At 40.9% G+C, this 18,260-nt stretch overlaps 1 protein-coding gene across 1 annotated transcript in view; it reads left to right on the top strand.

Moving 5' to 3' along the window:
• The first annotated feature begins 1,598 nt into the window (after positions 1–1,598).
• Positions 1,599–18,260, top strand: part of ankhb (ANKH inorganic pyrophosphate transport regulator b) — a 109,763-nt gene continuing 93,101 nt past the window's right edge. The window contains exon 1 of the mRNA XM_020467240.2: positions 1,599–2,315. Coding sequence (XP_020322829.1) covers positions 2,220–2,315 — 96 coding nt within the window. The 5' untranslated portion in view covers positions 1,599–2,219. The remainder of the gene's footprint in view (positions 2,316–18,260) is intronic.

The raw sequence follows: 18,260 nt of genomic DNA, 5'->3' as shown, positions 1-18,260 counted from the left end.
GGTGCTGGCGTCTCCCGCCTGTCCAGAGGTGCTGGCGTCTCCCGCCTGTCCAGAGGTGCTGGCGTCTCCCGCCTGTCCAGAGGTGAAGTCGTCTCCCGCCTGTCCAGAGCCGCCAGTCAGCCAGGATCCGCCAGAGCCGCCAGTCAGCCAGGATCCGCCAGAGCCGCCAGTCAACCAGGATCCTCCAGAGCCGCCAGTCAGACAGGATCCTCCAGAGCCGCCAGTCAGACAGGATCCTCCAGAGCCGCCAGTCAACCAGGATCCTCCAGAGCCGCCAGTCAGACAGGATCCTCCAGAGCCGCCAGTCAGACAGGATCCTCCAGAGCCGCCAGTCAGCCAGGAGCCACCAGAGCCGCCAGAGCCGCCAGTCTGCAAGGAGCCGCCAGAGCCGCCAGTCTGCAAGGAGCCGCCAGAGCCGCCAGTCTGCCAGGATCCTCCAGAGCCGCCAGTCAACCAGGATCCTCCAGAGCCGCCAGTCAGACAGGATCCTCCAGAGCCGCCAGTCAGACAGGATCCTCCAGAGCCGCCAGTCAGCCAGGAGCCACCAGAGCCGCCAGAGCCGCCAGTCTGCAAGGAGCCGCCAGAGCCGCCAGTCTGCAAGGAGCCGCCAGAGCCGCCAGTCAGCCAGGATCCGCCAGAGCCGCCAGTCTGCAAGGATCCGCCAGAGCCGCCAGGATCCACCAGAGCCGCCATTCAGCCAGGATCCGCCAGAGCCGCCAGTCAGCCAGGATCCGCCTGGGGAAGAGGAGGAAATCTGCAGTGACAAAGAGTGAGTCCATGCAACTTATGTTGTGACTTGCTAAGCAAATTTCTACTCCTGAACTTATTTAGGCTTGCCATAACAAAGGGGTTAAATACTTATTGACTCAAGACATTTCAGCTTTTCATTTTTAATTAATTTGTAAAAATGTCTAAACATTTGACATTATGGGATATTTTGTGTAGTCCAGTGACATTCAGATCGTAATACAATCAATGTGGAAAGGTCAAGGTGTGAGAATACTTATCTGAAGGCACTGTAATTGAAGAAAGACAAACCTTGCGGCGCTGATTCAGCATGTACTAGTAGCCTAGGCTATGACAAAAGCCTGTGGACTTGTATGTCACTATTGCATTGGATATTGCATGGAATTGAATAAGGAGTTTCTTGTGTGCCCATGATTTGGTGCAATCATCTACATACAGTAAGTGACTCATTCAACTTGATATATGAGAGAGCGAGATGGGCACGTTCTACAAATGTACACTTTGGAATGAGCAGTGCACGTGCCAAGAGATATCATTGAACAAATTATTAGTAGCTGACACTGTCTGAAAAGACCACTTGTCACCATGTTGTTAATTAGATAAAATTAGTTTATATTGGATATTTGGTTCTGAATCAGGGGATGATGGACAAAAATCCACAGGCTTTATTTTTGGGAATATATATATATATATATATATATATATTTAAAGCAAAAAGAAAAGTTGGATTTTTGTTAATCCTCCCCTGATTCTGAATATATAATATATAACTTTGTCTAAGAGAAATTGAAGATTGAAAGCTACATGAATTCAAAAAATAAAAAGGTGTGGATTTTTGTCCATCCACCCCTGATTCAGAATACACCATATTCATAGACATGGCATGCTTGGTTCAATAGCTATTGACGAGAGAAAATCTAATGTCCCGAATATCCAAAACAAAACCAATTTGACCTTGGTCGTGTAGTTTTGTTGTACAGGCTAGGGTATGGTTTTCGGTGCGCAGCTGGTGACGTCCAGAAGAGGAGTGTTATTTATGTGGCGACCCCCACGTGCTGAAGGATGGTGATGATTAAAGTACAGTTAACAACAGAATAGCGGCTTTGCCTGGCTGCAGCGATACCGCGGCCTCCAAACCGTTTCCATATTGGGCTCAATATAATTTGCCAAAGGAAGAAGTTGTGGGCGGAACAGCAGCGCGTTAATTTCATGGTTTTATTTTTCCCTCTCCTGATGGATGAACAATGGAGAGTCCGTCAACAGAAATTTCTGGTGAACCTCCTCTTCGCCCCTGCGTTAGATCATTGTTGTTGATGCTGTTGTTGTGTAGGAGGCAGGGGCGGACCTGATATTTTAGGATTTCTCCTAGAAAAGACCGAGAACATCGGGTGGTCACTCGCGTTTTTCATACTCTCTTAGTTCTGTAAGCAGCTGATGCTGGTTTTGCTGTCTATCATCCACCCGCTGATATTATGGTGAAATTCCCATCTCTAACCCCCTACTTCCCGCTCATCCGATTCCTGGTTCCTCTCGCTATCACGAACATAGCCATCGACCTCGGTGAACAGGCAAGTGCTACTATCATATCCCTATTCTATGATTTTCTGATTGTCATGTCAGTGAATAACAATGGGTATAATAGTAATAAAACATTTCTCAATGACTCGTGTTTACATAGGCGGTGTGAATCCCAGCTTGGTAGGCATTTTAACACCAGTCGCATTTCCAGTGCGCTTCTTTTGGAATTTTAGTAATTGACAACCGGGACTGACATCCAGTGGTGTAAAGTACTTAAGTATGAAAGTACTACTTAAGTCGTTTTTTTTAGGTATCTGTATTTTACTTTACTATTATATTATTGACAGTTTCCTTTTACCTCACTACATTCCTAAAGAAAAGTATGTACTTTCTACTTCATACATTTTCCCTGACACCCAAAACCTACCTTTGAATGCTTAGCAGGACAGGAAAATGGTTTAATTCACACACGTATCAAAAGAACATTCCTGATCATCCCTCCTGCCTCTGACCTGTCGGACTCACTAAACACAGCTTCCTTTGTAAATTATGTCTGAGTGTTGGAGTGTGCCCCTGGGTATCTGTAACTTTAAAAAAAATAAACCAAAAGGCACCAATGCCTTTTGGTTTGCTTAATATAAGGAATTTGAAATGGTTTATACTTTTGATACTTAAGTATATTTTAGCAATTACATTTACTTTTGATACTTAAGTATATTTAAAACCATTTTTTTAAAAACTTTTAGACTTTTACTCAAGTAGAATTTTAGTGGGTAACTTTTACTTGAGTCATTTTCTATTAAGGTATATTTTATTTAACTCAAGTATGACAATTTTGGGTACTTTTCCCACCACAATGACATCTCCCTGGAGCCTAGTGACAAAGCCATCAATTCCATACCTTCAACCCCACAGTGCGTTGCCTGTCTTGAGGTGTAGCCTATCCTCATCATCTCTTGCGGCACCTTTTACGTTGCTTGCCTACTAGGATGGGAACAGTCTCTGGGAAGACATTGAAAATGGTGGGTTACACAAACAATGTTAGTGGATCACCTGTGTGCGTCAACAGCTGGCCATAGTATCAGCAAACATGTGTCAGGGCACATAAAAGAGTAGGACAATGCAAAACCAAAATGAGCTAGATGATTGTGCCGTTATGGGTGGCCTGATTTGGCTACATGTGGCCTATAATAGTAGTCACCCCCAAAGCATACCTTGTTGAAACCCCCAAACTAATTTGGGAGATCAAACTAGACAAGGCTGTAATTTCTTTTAAAGGGGCAATCTGTGATCGCTACATATATTTTTTTCCATTAAATATATCCATTGATTATTGAAGAATATAACTTAGCCTGGTTGAGGGCTGGAGTTGGGAAACACTGCTCTACATAGGCTACATATTTTGCTTGCATACCTACCATTTCTGTCTAGCAGCTTGTGCACAATACTAAAATGACAAAACATGATATTTGAAGCAAGGGGCATTTCAATATAGCCTATTCAAATGTTATGATGTAGCCTATATTCAACACTGTCCATAAATGCATAGACACATCAGAATTCAAATAGCCTAATTACACCAGCAAAATGGGTAAGAAGGGAAATAATAAAAGTATGGGGACAATAACAGTAGTGTTCTTGCTGAGAAAAGCACACTAATTAGTCTATATTTTATCTCATTGTAGTGGATGGGAGTTGTTCTATTGACTTAAATCAACTATTGTGACCAAATAACATTAAACCAATAATAACATCTCCTGATGACCAGATGACAGCCTAAATCTGCACCTACACCCAACACAACTTATCTTTAAATCCAGCCCCCCCCCCATCAGTTACACATGTTCACAATCTGTTTGTGCAAAATAATGTTCATAAAACAGTTAGACAAATCAGGTCACCCTACCAACATTTCTGGTGAATGCTGCCTTTTTGTTGTTACAGCCTAATGTGCCTAGTGCTAAATTCCCAATGGCCAAACAAGGTGAATAATGTAGCCTGGATCTGGGCTACTGTAAGTGGTGGATCACTAGTAGTAGGCTTATGTGACTTGTTTCAGGAAACTAGCCGTATGTCGCGTATCACTACTGCACAGGAGAGCTATTTGAACGTTAACTTTTATTATTTATCAAAATGCCTTCTGGAGCATGTGAACTTTCATGTGCCTTAATAGCAAACTTGTATGCCATCTGTAAATATGAATAAAATGGTTAAATTACGAGACCAGTTGGTTTGGCCACAGAAAAAGGCAGCAACCTTCCCGCTAGCCATGATTGGCTGAGATAATGAGTGGGCTGGACATGCAGAGAGAAGAGTTCAGATTGGTCTGCCATGTACCACGCTTCTGTCTATAAAAGGAGCTGGTCAGTATGTATAGGTAATCCTTTCAAACAAAGCTTTTTTTTAAAGATATCACATAGTAGTACTGCATAAGTGTAACTCTCCACTTTCTAGAGGACTGAGATGGAAAGTTGTTTTCATTTCAAGTTAAGGTGTACTGTTAGCTAGCTATCTCGCTAGCTAAAGTTACATGTATGATCTGTGTAGTTATATTATTCGTTTCTCAGGGCCATTTGCATTGCTATTTATAACCTAATGTTAGCTAGCTTACATTGAACCTGGTTGGTTAGCTACCTGCAGATTCATGCTGTGTAGTAATGTTATGAGTTGGGATTATGTTTCATTGTTTACCTAGCTAGCTACATATTTCAACAGGACTCCACTATGCAAGTAACCATTTCAATAGAATGTTCATGATGTCAGTGCAACAACTGTCAATAGACATAGCTGGTAAATCCGCTCTGGTTATCTACGATGAGACAGCCTATAGGGAGGAGGTCAGAGACCAGGCAGTGTGGTGCCATGACAACAACCTCTCCCACATTGTGAGTAAGACAAAGGAGTTGAGTGTGGACTGTAGGAAAAGCAGGGCCGAACAGGCCACCATTAACATTGACAGGGCTGCAGTGGAGCGGGTCGAGAGTTTCAAGTTCCTTGGTGTCCACATCACCAACGAAACTGTCATGGTCCAAACACACCAAGACAGTTGTGAAGAGGGCACGACAACACCTTTTCCCCCTCAAGAGACTGAAAAGATTTTGCATGGGTTCTGAGATCTTCAAAAAAGTGCTGCACCATCGAGAGCATTGTGACCGGTTGCATCACCGCCTGGTATGGCAACTGCTCTGCATTTGACCGTAAGGCGCAACAGAGGGTAGTGCGTACGGCCCAGTACATCACTGTGGCCAAGCTTCCTGACGTCCAGGACCTATATACAAGGCAGTGTCAGGAAGGCCCAAAAATTGTCAAAGACTCCAGTCACCCAAGTCATAGACTCTTTGTTACCGCATGGCAAGCTGTACCGGAGCGTCAAATCTAGAACCAAAAGGCTCCTTAACAGCTTCTACCCCCAAGCCATAAGACTGCAGAACAATTAATCAAATGGCCACCCAGACGATTTACATTGACCACCCCCTTTGTTTTTACACTGGTTACACACGATTTACAGTACACTGGTGCTAATTGCTGTTTTTATCTATGCATCGTCACATTGACTCGGTACCGGTATCCCCTTTATATAGCTTCATTATTATGTAATTTTATATATATATATATATATATATATATACACACAGTTGAAGTCTGACGTTTACATACACTTAGGTTGGAGTCATTAAAACTCGTTTTTCAACCACTCCACAAATTTCTTGTTAACCTTTTGCGTGTAGGGGGCAGTATTTTTGTTTTTGGCTAAAAAACGTACCAATTTAAAAATGCCTATTTCTCAGCCCCAGAAACTAGAATATGCATATTATTGTCAGATTAGGATAGAAAACACTAAAGTTTCCAAAACTGTAAAAATATTGTCTGTGATATTGCAGGTGAAAACCTGAGGAAAATCCAAACAGGAAGTGCCTCTTATTTTGAAACCCTTCTGTTCCTATGCATGCCTATCCTCCATTTAAAGGGATATCAACCAGATTCCTTTTTCTATGGCTCCCCTAAGGTGTCAACAGTCTTTAGACATAGTTTCAGGCTTTTATTTTGAAAAATGAGCGTGAAAGATCACATTGTGTAAGTAGATAGGTGGGGGCTGTCAGAGTGAATTTTGTGCTACAGAGTAAAGCGGCCATTGTTCCTTCCGTTGTTATTGAAAAACCTACACACCCGGTTGATATATTATCGAATATATATTTTAAAAACAACCTGACGATTGATTATAAAAAACGTTTGACATGTTTCTGGACATTATGGATATTATTTGGAACTTTCATCTGCGTTGTCGTGACTGCTCTTTCCTGTGGATTTCTGAACATAACGGTATTTTGGGTATAAAAATAATCTTTATGGAACAAAAGGAACATTTGTTGTGTGAGTGAAAACATCCAAAGATCATCAAAGGTAAATTATTATTTTGATTGCTTTTCTGATTTTCGTGACCTAGCTACTTAATGCTTAGTGTACATAATGTTTTTCTGTGCTATCGATAAATTCACACACGCTTGGATTGCTTTCGCTAGTAAAGCATCATTTCAAAATCTGAGACGACAGGTGGATTAACAAAAGGCTAAGCTGTGTTTTGCAATATTGCACTTGTGATTTCATGAATATGAATATTTTTTTGTAATATTATTTGACTGTGGCACTATGCTATTCACGGCGCTATGCTGACGAAAATGATCCCGCTACAGGGATGGGTAGCGTCAAGAAGTTTAACAAACTAGTTTTTCCAAGTTTATTACTACATCAACTTTGCATGATGCAAGTAATAATTCCAACAATTGTTTACAGACAGATTATTTCACTAATAATTCACTGTATCACAATTCCAGTGGGTCAGAAGTTTACATACTAGTTGACTGTGCCTTGAAACAGCTTGGAAAATTCCAGAAAATGATGTCATGGCTTTAGAAGCCTCTGATAGGTTAATTGACATAATTTGAGTCAATTGGAAGTGTACCTGTTGCTGTATTTCAAGGTCTACCTTCAAACTCAGTTCCTTTTTGCTTGACATCATGGGAAAATCTAAAGAGTCTTCAATATTCCAGGTAAGAAGTTTTAGGTTGTAGTTATTATAGGAATTTATGACTATTTCATTAACCTTTGACTATTGGATGTTCTTATAGGCAGTTTAGTATTGCCAGTGTAACAGTATAGCTTCCGTCCCTCTCCTCGCTCCTCCCTGGGCTCGAATCAGGAACACAACAGCCACCCTCTGTCGTGGAAATTTCCTCTATTTACCAAATCATGGGAGCAAACCACACACACAAGTCAGAGTTAGTTATAGAGTTAGCCCCATTACAATGCAACTGAGATCCTTTAATAGCAAAGAACACACATAGTCAGACAGCATAGACATAATAAATCGTTCAGCCTTGTCTCCTTACTCAAACCCCGAAACCATAAACCAACTCTCCATATCAACAGGCATATATCAAATTGTCATTTAGATACAACCAATTCTAAATACAACCAATCCTGGACAGAGGATAGAATGATTCCAGACACTGCTATCCCCGATGGGAAAAGTAGGGAGTGAACTGGCACACAGACACAGTGGAGCAAAAGATATGTTTACACCTGATGATACTTTGACCTCTCTGCGGCCCATGCAACTTAGTCTTGACATAGAACAGATAACTGCAACCTCGCCACAGTATTATACAAAAATACCATTCTGATGAGAAGTAACTTATAAACATATGATGAATATAAAACATCTTACCTATGTTACCAACAAATACTGATTATTTCCACAACAGCCTTACCCATGCAGAGCAAGGGGAACAACTACTCCAAGTCTCAGAGCGAGTGATGTTTGAAGCGCTATTAGCGCGCACCCCTGCTAACTAGCTAGCCATTTCACATCGGTTACACCAGCCTAATCTCAGGAGTTGATAGGCTTGAAGTCATAAACAGCTCAATGCTTGACGCACAACGAAAAGCTGCTGGCAAAACGCACGAAAGTGCTGTTTGAATGCCTGCTGCTCTCTACCACTGCTCAGTCAGACTGCTCTATCAAATCATAGACTTAGTTATAACATAATAACACACAGAAATACGAGCCTTAGGTCATTAATATGGTCGAATCCAGAAACTATCATCTCAAACACGATTTTTATTATTTCAGGGAAATACGGAACCGTTCCGTATTTTATCTAAGGGGTGGCATCCATTAGTCTAAATATTCCTGTTGCATTGCACAACCTTTAATGTTAAGACATAATTACGTCAAATTCTGGCAAATTAGGCGGCCCAAACTGTTGCATATACACTGACTCTGCGTGCAATGAACGCAAGAGAAGTGACACAATTTCACCTGCTAACCTGGATTTCTTTTAGCTAAATATGCAGGTTTACTCTGGATGAACTGCAGAGATCTACAGCTGAGGTGGGAGACTCTGTCCATAGGACAACAATCAGTCGTATATTGCCCAAATCTGGCCTTTATGGAAGAGTGGCAAGAAGAAAGCCATTTCTTAAAGATATCATAAAAAGTGTTGTTTAAAGTTTGCCACAAGCCACCTGGGAGACACACCAAACATGTGGAAGAAGGTGCTCTGGTCAGATGAAACCAAAATTGAACTTTTTGGCAACAATGCAAAACGTTATGTTTGGCGTAAAAGCAACACAGCCCATCACCCTGAACACACCATCCCCACTGTCAAACATGGTGGTGGCAGCATCATGGTTTGGGTCTGCTTTTCTTCAGCAGGGACAGGGAAGATGGTTCAAATTGATGGGAAGATGGATGGAGCCAAATACAGGACCATTCTGGAAGAAAACCTGATGGAGTCTGCAAAAGACCTGAGACTGGGACGGAGATTTGTCTTCCAACAAGACAATGATCCAAAACATAAAGCAAAATCTACAATGGAACGATTCAAAAATAAACATATCCAGGTGTTAGAATGGCCAAGTCAAAGTCCAGACCTGAATCCAATCGAGAATCTGTGGAAAGAACTGAAAACTGCTGTTCACAAATGCTCTCCATCCAACCTCACTGAGCTCGAGCTGTTTTGCAAGGAGGAATGGGAAAAAATGTCAGTCTCTCGATGTGCAAAACTGATAGAGACATACCCCAAGCGACTTACAGCTGTAATCGCAGCAAAAGGTGGCGCTACAAAGTATTAACTTTGTAGCGCCCAATTTTTCAGTTTTTGATTTGTTAAAAAAGTTTGAAATATCCAATAAATGTCGTTCTACTTCATGATTTGTGTCCCACTTGTTGTTGATTCTTCACAAAAAAATACAGTTTTATATCTTTATGTTTGAAGCCTGAAATGTGGCTAAAGGTCGCAAAGTTCAAGGGGGCCGAATACTTTCGCAAGGCACTGTATCGCTGAGAGTATTAAAGTGTAAAATGTCACCTTGTCAATGCTCCTGTTATATAAAAAAGCTGTCTTTCAGTCTATGGGCTGTTTTCTTCACTTTGGGATGAACTTTTCTTATTCATAGTTGGAAGGAGTCTGCACCTCGCGTGTCCTGTGAAGAGGTGTAGCAGTAATTATCATCACAATAACATCTTGTCTCTTACACCCATCACCATATCCCAAAATACAACATCCTAATTGGACACCTAGCAACCACGGACGTTATAGTTCATATTGATTAAACTCTCAGATGAGAACAGCTGCTTTGTAATTTGATAGAAATGGTGACTATACTCCCTTTGCTTTGGGCACAGACTGGTTGAGTCAACATTGTTTCCACATTTCAATGAAATTACGTTGAACAATGTGGAATAGACGTTGAATTGGTGTCTGTGCCCAGCCGGTTTTAATTTGTTTTAGTGAACGGTGTTCACTCTCTGTATTCAATTTGCTCACTATAGGGAAAGTGTTCATGTTTGTTTGTCAGCAAGTCAGTACTAAATAGATTGGGCTCAGGTTATACCTTTTTACCTGCCTGTAGTCATTTAGCTACACCACTGCTAAATTGTTTCTGCCACTCAAAATAAATACATTTAAAAAAAAATTGTTGCCGACGTTTGCTTGAGTTACAAGTTTTAACAAGTTACATATTTTCCTGAAATGAACTTGTTCACAATTTTCCAATTTATCCATTAATACAGAGCATTCGGAAAGTTTTCAGACCCCTTCACGTTTTCCACATTTTGTTATGTTACAGCCTTATTCTAAAATTGATTTAAATAGTGTTTTATCCTCATCAATCTAGACACAATATCCCATAATGAAAAAGCAAAAACAGGTATTCAGACATTTTTGCAGATTTACTAAAAATACAAAACTGAAATAACACATTTAAATAGGTATTCCTATCCTTTGCTCAGTACATTGTTGAAGCACCTTGATGATTACAGCCTCAAGTCATTTTGGGTATGACACTACAAGCTTGGCACACCTGTATTTGGGGAGTTTCTCCTATTTTCTGCAGATCCACTCAAGCTCTGTCAGGTTGGATGGGGAGCATCGCTGCACAGCTATTTTCAGGTCTCTCCAGAGATGTTCGATCACATTCGCTTTGGCTGGGCCACCCAAGGACATGCAGTCTTGTTGGAAGGTGAACCTTCGTCCTGAGCGCTCTGGAACAGGTTTCTGTACTTTCCACCGTTCATCTGTCCCTTGATCCTGACTCGTCTCCCAGTGCCTGCAGCTGATAAACAACGCCACCACCATGCTTCACTGTAGAGATGGTGCCAGTTTTCCTCCAGATGTGACTCTTGGCATTCAGGCCAAAGAGTTCAATATTGGTTTCGTCAGACCAGAGCATCTTGTTTCTCATGATCTGAGAGTCCTTTAGGGGCCTTTTGGAAAACTTACATTAAAATGTAAACTAATTCAAAACTAATTTCACTACGTGGATGGCGATATCAAGTAGGATGCTAAATAACCTTAATCATAGTTGCAGTTACTACAGGCCCACAGACGACTTCCAAGTGAACCATCTCTTTCATTAAACAATCAGTTGACATTACTAAACTGACAATGAAATACAGTAAGCACAACAACCAACATGCTTAACAGTCTTCAAGGACCAGAATAAGGAAATTCTTATTAGAATATGCCACCAAAGATCTAACTCTGCCTCCCTTGACTCCTATCCCAGGGGAGAACACCAATCATCACTATTGCGATTTTGTCATGGTTCTGCCATTAGGTCACTATACATTCAAACCACTGTAAATTCACATCGTGCTACTTCCTCTGTCTTTGCCAGTTGTCTTGAAAAGAGAAGTCACTCCATGACTTGAGATATTTCTGAAACAATGACATTGAATTTAATAGGGGGCACAACATACTTTACAAGAATAAAAAAGAGGAACAGGATGTGTGTGTGGGGGGGGGGCAATACCTACAACAGTATAAAAACAAACCATCAGTTTTAGCAATTCTACCTCTCATCAACTTAAAAAACCTAGCTGTTTTGCCACTCTCGAAGCTCTGCTTGAGTTGTTTTACAAACATCCAGGTTGTAACGTGTGAACCTGCAGACTTTAGGCATTTATAAAGGCTCTGAGTTATGAGCTGTTATAAATGCTTGGCCTGTCTAATGTACTATGGAGCGATTAAGGACACTTTAAGTGCATTCATAATGCATTTTAAATAGTTGACTCATAGAAGGTGTGGAAAAAGTAGGGCCGGCAGGCTAAATTGTTCCAACACATAAATGAGAGCGGGGTATGTTGATCCCTTTTTTACATACAGCATCTCTACGTCAAGGGAAATATACTATTCTTTCTAACAAGATCTACATATATTTCCGGATGTTGTGTACTGTATCCCTGGAAATAATCAGAATTCATGTCAAATTAACAGTTTTCAAAACATAGCTTGTCCAACTTGAGCATAGGGACAGGGTAAGTTGAGCCGCCTTGAGGTAAGTGCGTAATGGTGTCATGTGACAGTGGGTGATGGTGCTGGTAGGTCAAAGTTTAATACATGGATTTGGTGGTGTGGTATATTGTTTATCTTTACAGTATGCCTATATTCAGATTTAGATATCTCTGATCAATATCACTTACCTTTCCATTTGTTGACCAGTTGTTTGGGACATTGATGTTGTTTCGATGTGCCAATTCGTAAGCAGGTTCTCTGCATTTGAGACTACTATAAGCCCATGATGTGTGAGATTCTTGATATATTTGGCAAGCTCAGACTCCATATCATCAGATAAGACCTTATGTGCTTCTGCTATCATAGCCTCTCTCTTGCACAGGAACATCCCACATGAAAAGATACTACAATTTGCTATAGAATACTACAATACTTAATATAGAATTAGGTAGTAAACAGTCTTATGGCTTGGGGTAGAAGCTGTTAAGGAGTGTGATGTCCATTTTTAAGTTTGTGCTTTTCTAAATAACCAATTTCTGTGTTCTATTCATGTGGTTTTCTAATAACCAATTTCTGTGTTCATGCAAGTGACGGATTGAACAAATCCTCACTATCAGTATCTGCAATTTGGCTGTACACCCACAACCTTGTTTAGAGAAAGGGATATCTCAGTTTCAAGGTCTCAGCTTCGAGAGAAGAAGCATGGTGAGGTATTGGTGACCCGGTATTGGTTGGTCACTTGAATGAAGCAAACTTATATGATGAATTAATTATGAACGATGAATAAGCCAAATCCGGCAAATATAACCTGTCTGTATATAAGAGAACTAACAGGACTGCCCCAGGTGTAGCTCCTGATCAACATCTACTTAGTGCATTGAGTTTTCTTTATTTTACTAGGCAAGTCAGTCTTATTTACAATGATGGCCTAGGAAACTGCCTTGTTCAGCGGCAGAATGACAGATTTTACCTTGTCAGCTTGGGGATTCAATCTTGCAACCTTCCGGTTACAAGTCCAACGCTCTAAACACTAGGCTACCTGCCGAGTTGGTTGGAACCTCTACAGCGCACTGATAATAAAGATTGGTTATTTTAACATTGAGTGTCTCTGTGTAGAATTTCCATGACAATTTGGCGTCAACGAACAGGATGATTGATTCTGCCTAGTGCATAGCAAGTAACGACGAGAATTGTTGAAGATGCACATGGGGTAATAAGGGAGATTACCGTGTGTTTGGGAATAGTTCTTAGTGGATGTGAAAATTATGTGATTGTGAGATATGACGTATTAAGCTGATTGGAAATGATTACTAATTTGGATAATAACCTGATTGATATAAATGTGGATATTAAGCTGATTGAAATTTGGATTATAAATGGATTGAAATTAGTACTATTAAGATTGAAATTTGGATAATAAGCTGATTGAAATTTGGATAACGAGATTGAAATATGAATAATAAGCTGATTGAAAATGGGATAATAAGAGATTTTGCTATATGATTGAATTAGAGAGCTGTCAAGGGACTAGCTGCAGTGTGAATGTGGAGTGAATGTGAGCTGTGTTTTCCTCTTCTGTAACAGTATCCACCACCGCCCATCATAGTCTGGGAGTAGTAGCACAAGAGTTATTGAGCACGAGATGTTTTATATGTATAGGAAGTAGCGGCAAGAGAACCGTTGAAGATACATATGGTGCATATGTTGTAATGTACCTCCCGGGCTGCTGCACTGTGATCGTTGCTGCGGTGTGACATGAATAACCAAAGATTTAACGTTATATATTCTGTATAGAGATATGAAAGAACAGAGTATTATTCCTGAATGTGCTGTTAAATAGAACACTAGTGAATATTAAAACCCCTGTATGAATAGAACACTATTGAAGAGGAGGAATTTGTGATGTAACACAAATGTATAATGGGTTACTAGAGATAAAGGAACATAATATTGAGAATAATGGGTTACTAGAGATCTGATGAAGTAACAATAGAAACAATTATAATAATATACAGTCGTTGCCAAAGGTTTTGAGAATGACACAAATATTGATTTTTCCCAGTCTGCTGCCTCAGTTTGTATGAGGGAAATTTGCATATACTCCAGAATATTATGAAGAGTGATCAGATGAATTACATGAAAATGAACTGAATCCCCCCAAAAGATTTCCACTGCATTTCAGCACTGCCACAAAAGGACCAGCTGACATCATGTCTGTGATTCTCTCGTTAACAAGGGTGCGAGTGTTGACGAGGAGATCACTCTGTCATGCTGATTGAGTTCGAATAACAGCTGGAAGCTTCAAAAGGAGGGTGCTTGGAATCATTGTTCTTCCTCTGTCAAACATGGTTACCTGCGAGGAAACACGTGCTGTCATCATTGCTTTGCACAAAAAGGGCTTCACAGGAAAGGATATTGCTGCCAGTAAGATTGCGCCTAAATCACTCAATTATCAGATCATCAGGAACTTCAAGGAGAGCTGTTCAATTGTTGTGAAGAAGGTTTCAGGGTGACCAAGAAAGTCCAGCAAGCGCCAGGACCATCTCCTAAAGTTGATTCAGCTGCGGGATCGGGGCACCACCAGTACAGAGCTTGCTCAGGAATGGCAGCAGGCAGGTGTGAGTGCATCTGCACGCACAGTGAGGCAAAGACTTTTGGAGGAAGGCCTAGTGTCAAGAAGGGCAGCAAAGAAGCCACTTCTCTCCAGGAAAAACATCAGGTACAGACTGATATTCTACAAAAGGTACAGGGATTGGACTGCTGAGGACTGGTGTAAAGTCATTATCTCTGATGAACCCCCTTCCCGATTGTTTGGGGCATCCAGAAAAAAGCTTGTCCGGAGAAGACAAGGTGAGCTCTACCATCAGCCCTGTGTCATGCCAACAGTAAAGCATCCTGAGACCATTCAGGTTGCTTCTCAGCCAATGGAGTTGCTCACTCACAATTTTGCCTAAGAACACAGCCATGAATGAAGAATGGTACCAAAACATCCTCCCATCCATCCAGGAACAGTTTGGTGATGAACAGTTCCTTTTCCAGCATGATGGAGCACCTTGCCATAAGGCAAAAGTGACAACTAAGTGGTTCGGGGAACAAAACAATGATATTTTGGGTCCATGGCCAGGGAACTCCCCAGACCTCAATCCCATTGAGAACTTCTGGTCAATCCTCAAGAGGTGGGTGGACCAAGAAAACCCCACAAATTCTGACAAACTCCAAGCATTGATTATGCAAGATTGGGCTGCCAACATTCAGGATGTGGCACAGAAGTTAATTGACAGCATGCCAGGGTGGATTGCAGAGGTCCTGAAAAAGAAGGGTCAACACTGCAAATATTGACTCTTTGCATCAACTTCATGTAATTGTCAATAAAACCCTTTGACACTTATGAAATGCTTGTAATTATACTTCCGTATTCCATTGTAACATCTGACAAAAATATCTAAAGACACTGAAGCAGCAAACTTTGTGGAAATTCATATTTGTGTCATTATCAAAAATTTGGGCCACAACTGTACAACTTGCACACCCACACGTAGACGTGCACTACCGTTCAACAGTTTTGGGTCACTTAGAAATGTCCTTGTTTTTGAAAGAAAAGCAATTTTTTTTGTCCATTAAAATAACATCAAATTGATCAGAAATACAGTGTAGACGTTGTAAATGACTATTGTAGCTGGAAACTGATTATTTCTTATTGAATATCTAGCTGGTGTAGTAGGATTCAATCTTAGTCCTGTATTGACGCTTTGCCTGTTTGATCGTTCGTCTGAGGGCATAGTGGGATTTCTTATAAGCGTCCGGATGAGTGTCCTGCTCCTTGAAAGCGGCAGCTCTAACCTTTAGCTTGGTGCGGATGTTGCCTATAATCCATGGCTTCTGGTTGGGATATGTACGTACGGTCAGTGTTGGGACGACTTCGCCGATGCTCTTATTGATGAAGCCGGTATTCTCCTTAATGCCATTGGTTGAATCCCGGAACATAACGTTGCCTGCATTAGAGTCCGGGTCACTAGAAGCACCGCTTCGGGATGAGCATTTTCCCGTATGCTTATGGCCTTATACAGCTCGTTGAGTGAGGTCTAGTGCCAGCATCAGTTTGTGGTGGTTAGTAGATGGCTACGAAATATAGATGAAAACTCTGTTAGTAGATAGTGTGGTCTACAGGTTATCAAGAGGTACTTTACCTTTAATATTAGACATCACGCACTAGCTTTTATTGACAAATAGACACCCCCCCGCCCCTTGTCTTACCAGACGTAGCTTTTCTGTCCAGCCGATGCACTGAAAGCCCAGCCAACTGTATATTATCCGTGTCGTCATTCAGCCACGACTCAGTGAAACACAAGATTACAGTTTTTAATGTCCCGTTGGCAGGATAGTCTTGATCGGAGATCATCAAGTTTTATTCTCCAGTGATTGTACGTTGGCCAATAGAACAGATTGCAGAGGCGGGTTACACACTCGCTGATGAATTCTCACAATGCACCACAGTCTCCGCCCCCTGTATTTCCGTCTTTTCTTCACGTGAATGATGGGGATTTGTGCCTGGTCTCGGAGAAACAGTATATCTTTCTCGTCTGACACATTAAAGAAAGCTCTTTGTCCAGTTTGAGGTGAGTAATCGCTGTTCTGATATCCAGAAGCTCTTTTTGGTCATATGAGACGGTAGTAGCAACATTATGTACGAAATAAGTTACAAACAATGCTAAAAAACTCAAAATAATCCAAATGAACAAATATGGGAAATTGCAACTCGTGCTCGTTCTGAGAAATAAGGAAGGCCACTTAATTTCAACATGCTGTTCAAACAGTAGGAGACAGACAGAAGGGTGTGTTCATAACAATTCAACTGCTCTACCTTGTTAGCTAGAAAAAAGTTCCAATTTGGCTAAACTTTATTTCTTTAAGTTGGGTTGTTGATTCTGGCTTATTGAGGTATGATCTACCGGGTCAGATCAGAAGATTTGAGGCGTGGCTTAGTAGGGGCGTGGCTTTCAGTTGTTTTTGGGTACCCGTGGCAGTGAATGACATTCCAGTTAATCTGTTCTGTTGTATTGTAAACACATGTCAAGCTTATGCACTGACACTTTTTGTAGTTTTATAAGTCTTACACAAGAGTATGAGTTCCTCAAGTGCCTATGCATATCCCAATATTGGGATAGTTACCACATTGTTATTAATTTCATTTTGACTATATGGGTTCTGCTTTAAATGGTGTTCAGTTTATAAAGGCTTCATAATGCCTTCATAAGCAAAACGTAAATGTGTTAAAGCATCTAGAACTGTATGTTATGCTTTATAAATGTGACATAATCATCAATATGATATAAACATGCTTTATTAAGGGTGGGTGACATGTTGTGCTGAAGGATGGATGGCACACACTCTAAAGTGAAATCATGCTAGTCACATTACGCCTAATCTCGTTCCCAGACAGTTCTGCCCAAATGTGTGGAAGGTCTGGCGGACCAACGCATCAAACCTGCCCTTCATTAGTTAGGGTTAGGTTTAAAATCACATTTTAAGAAGAGAAATTGTGGAAATGGGCAGGGTTTAGCCGTAATTATGTCTTCAGCTGTGTTAACTGTTAACTCTTGGAACTACCCATCCCAGATCCGGGAGAATTGTCATCAACTACACTAATTAGCATAGCGCAACGGTCAAAAAACATTACTAGAAAATATTAATATTCATGAAATATAGTGAAACACAGCTTAGCCTTTTGTTAATCCCCGTCATCTCAGATTTTGAAATTATGCTTTACAGCCAAAGCAAGACTAGCGTTTGTGTAAGTTTATCGATAGCCTAGCATAGCATTATGTCCAGCTAGCAGCAGGAAGCTTGGTCACGAAAAGCAATCAAATGAGCTGTTTTCACTGACGAGACTCCCAGTTAGACAGCAAATGTTCCTTTTGTTCCATAAAGATTATTTTTATACCCAAAATACCTCCTTTTGTTGGTCACGTTATGTTGAGAAATCCACCGGAAATAGCGGTCACGACAAATTATGTCCATAATATCGACAGAAATATGGCAAAAGTTTTTTATAATCAATTCTCAAGGTGTTTTTCAAATATCTAAATGATAATATATCAACCGGGACAATTTACTTTTCAGTAGGAGCGAGAGGAAAAATGACTACCTCTGTCTTTTACGCAGAATCACTCAGAGACATCAGGTGGCCACTGATGCAAT

This window comes from Oncorhynchus kisutch, linkage group LG30, assembly GCF_002021735.2.
Source record: "Oncorhynchus kisutch isolate 150728-3 linkage group LG30, Okis_V2, whole genome shotgun sequence".
Classification (NCBI taxonomy): domain Eukaryota; kingdom Metazoa; phylum Chordata; class Actinopteri; order Salmoniformes; family Salmonidae; genus Oncorhynchus; species Oncorhynchus kisutch.
The sequence above is the reverse complement of the archived record's forward strand: the minus strand, read 5'-3'. Positions and strand labels throughout refer to the sequence as shown.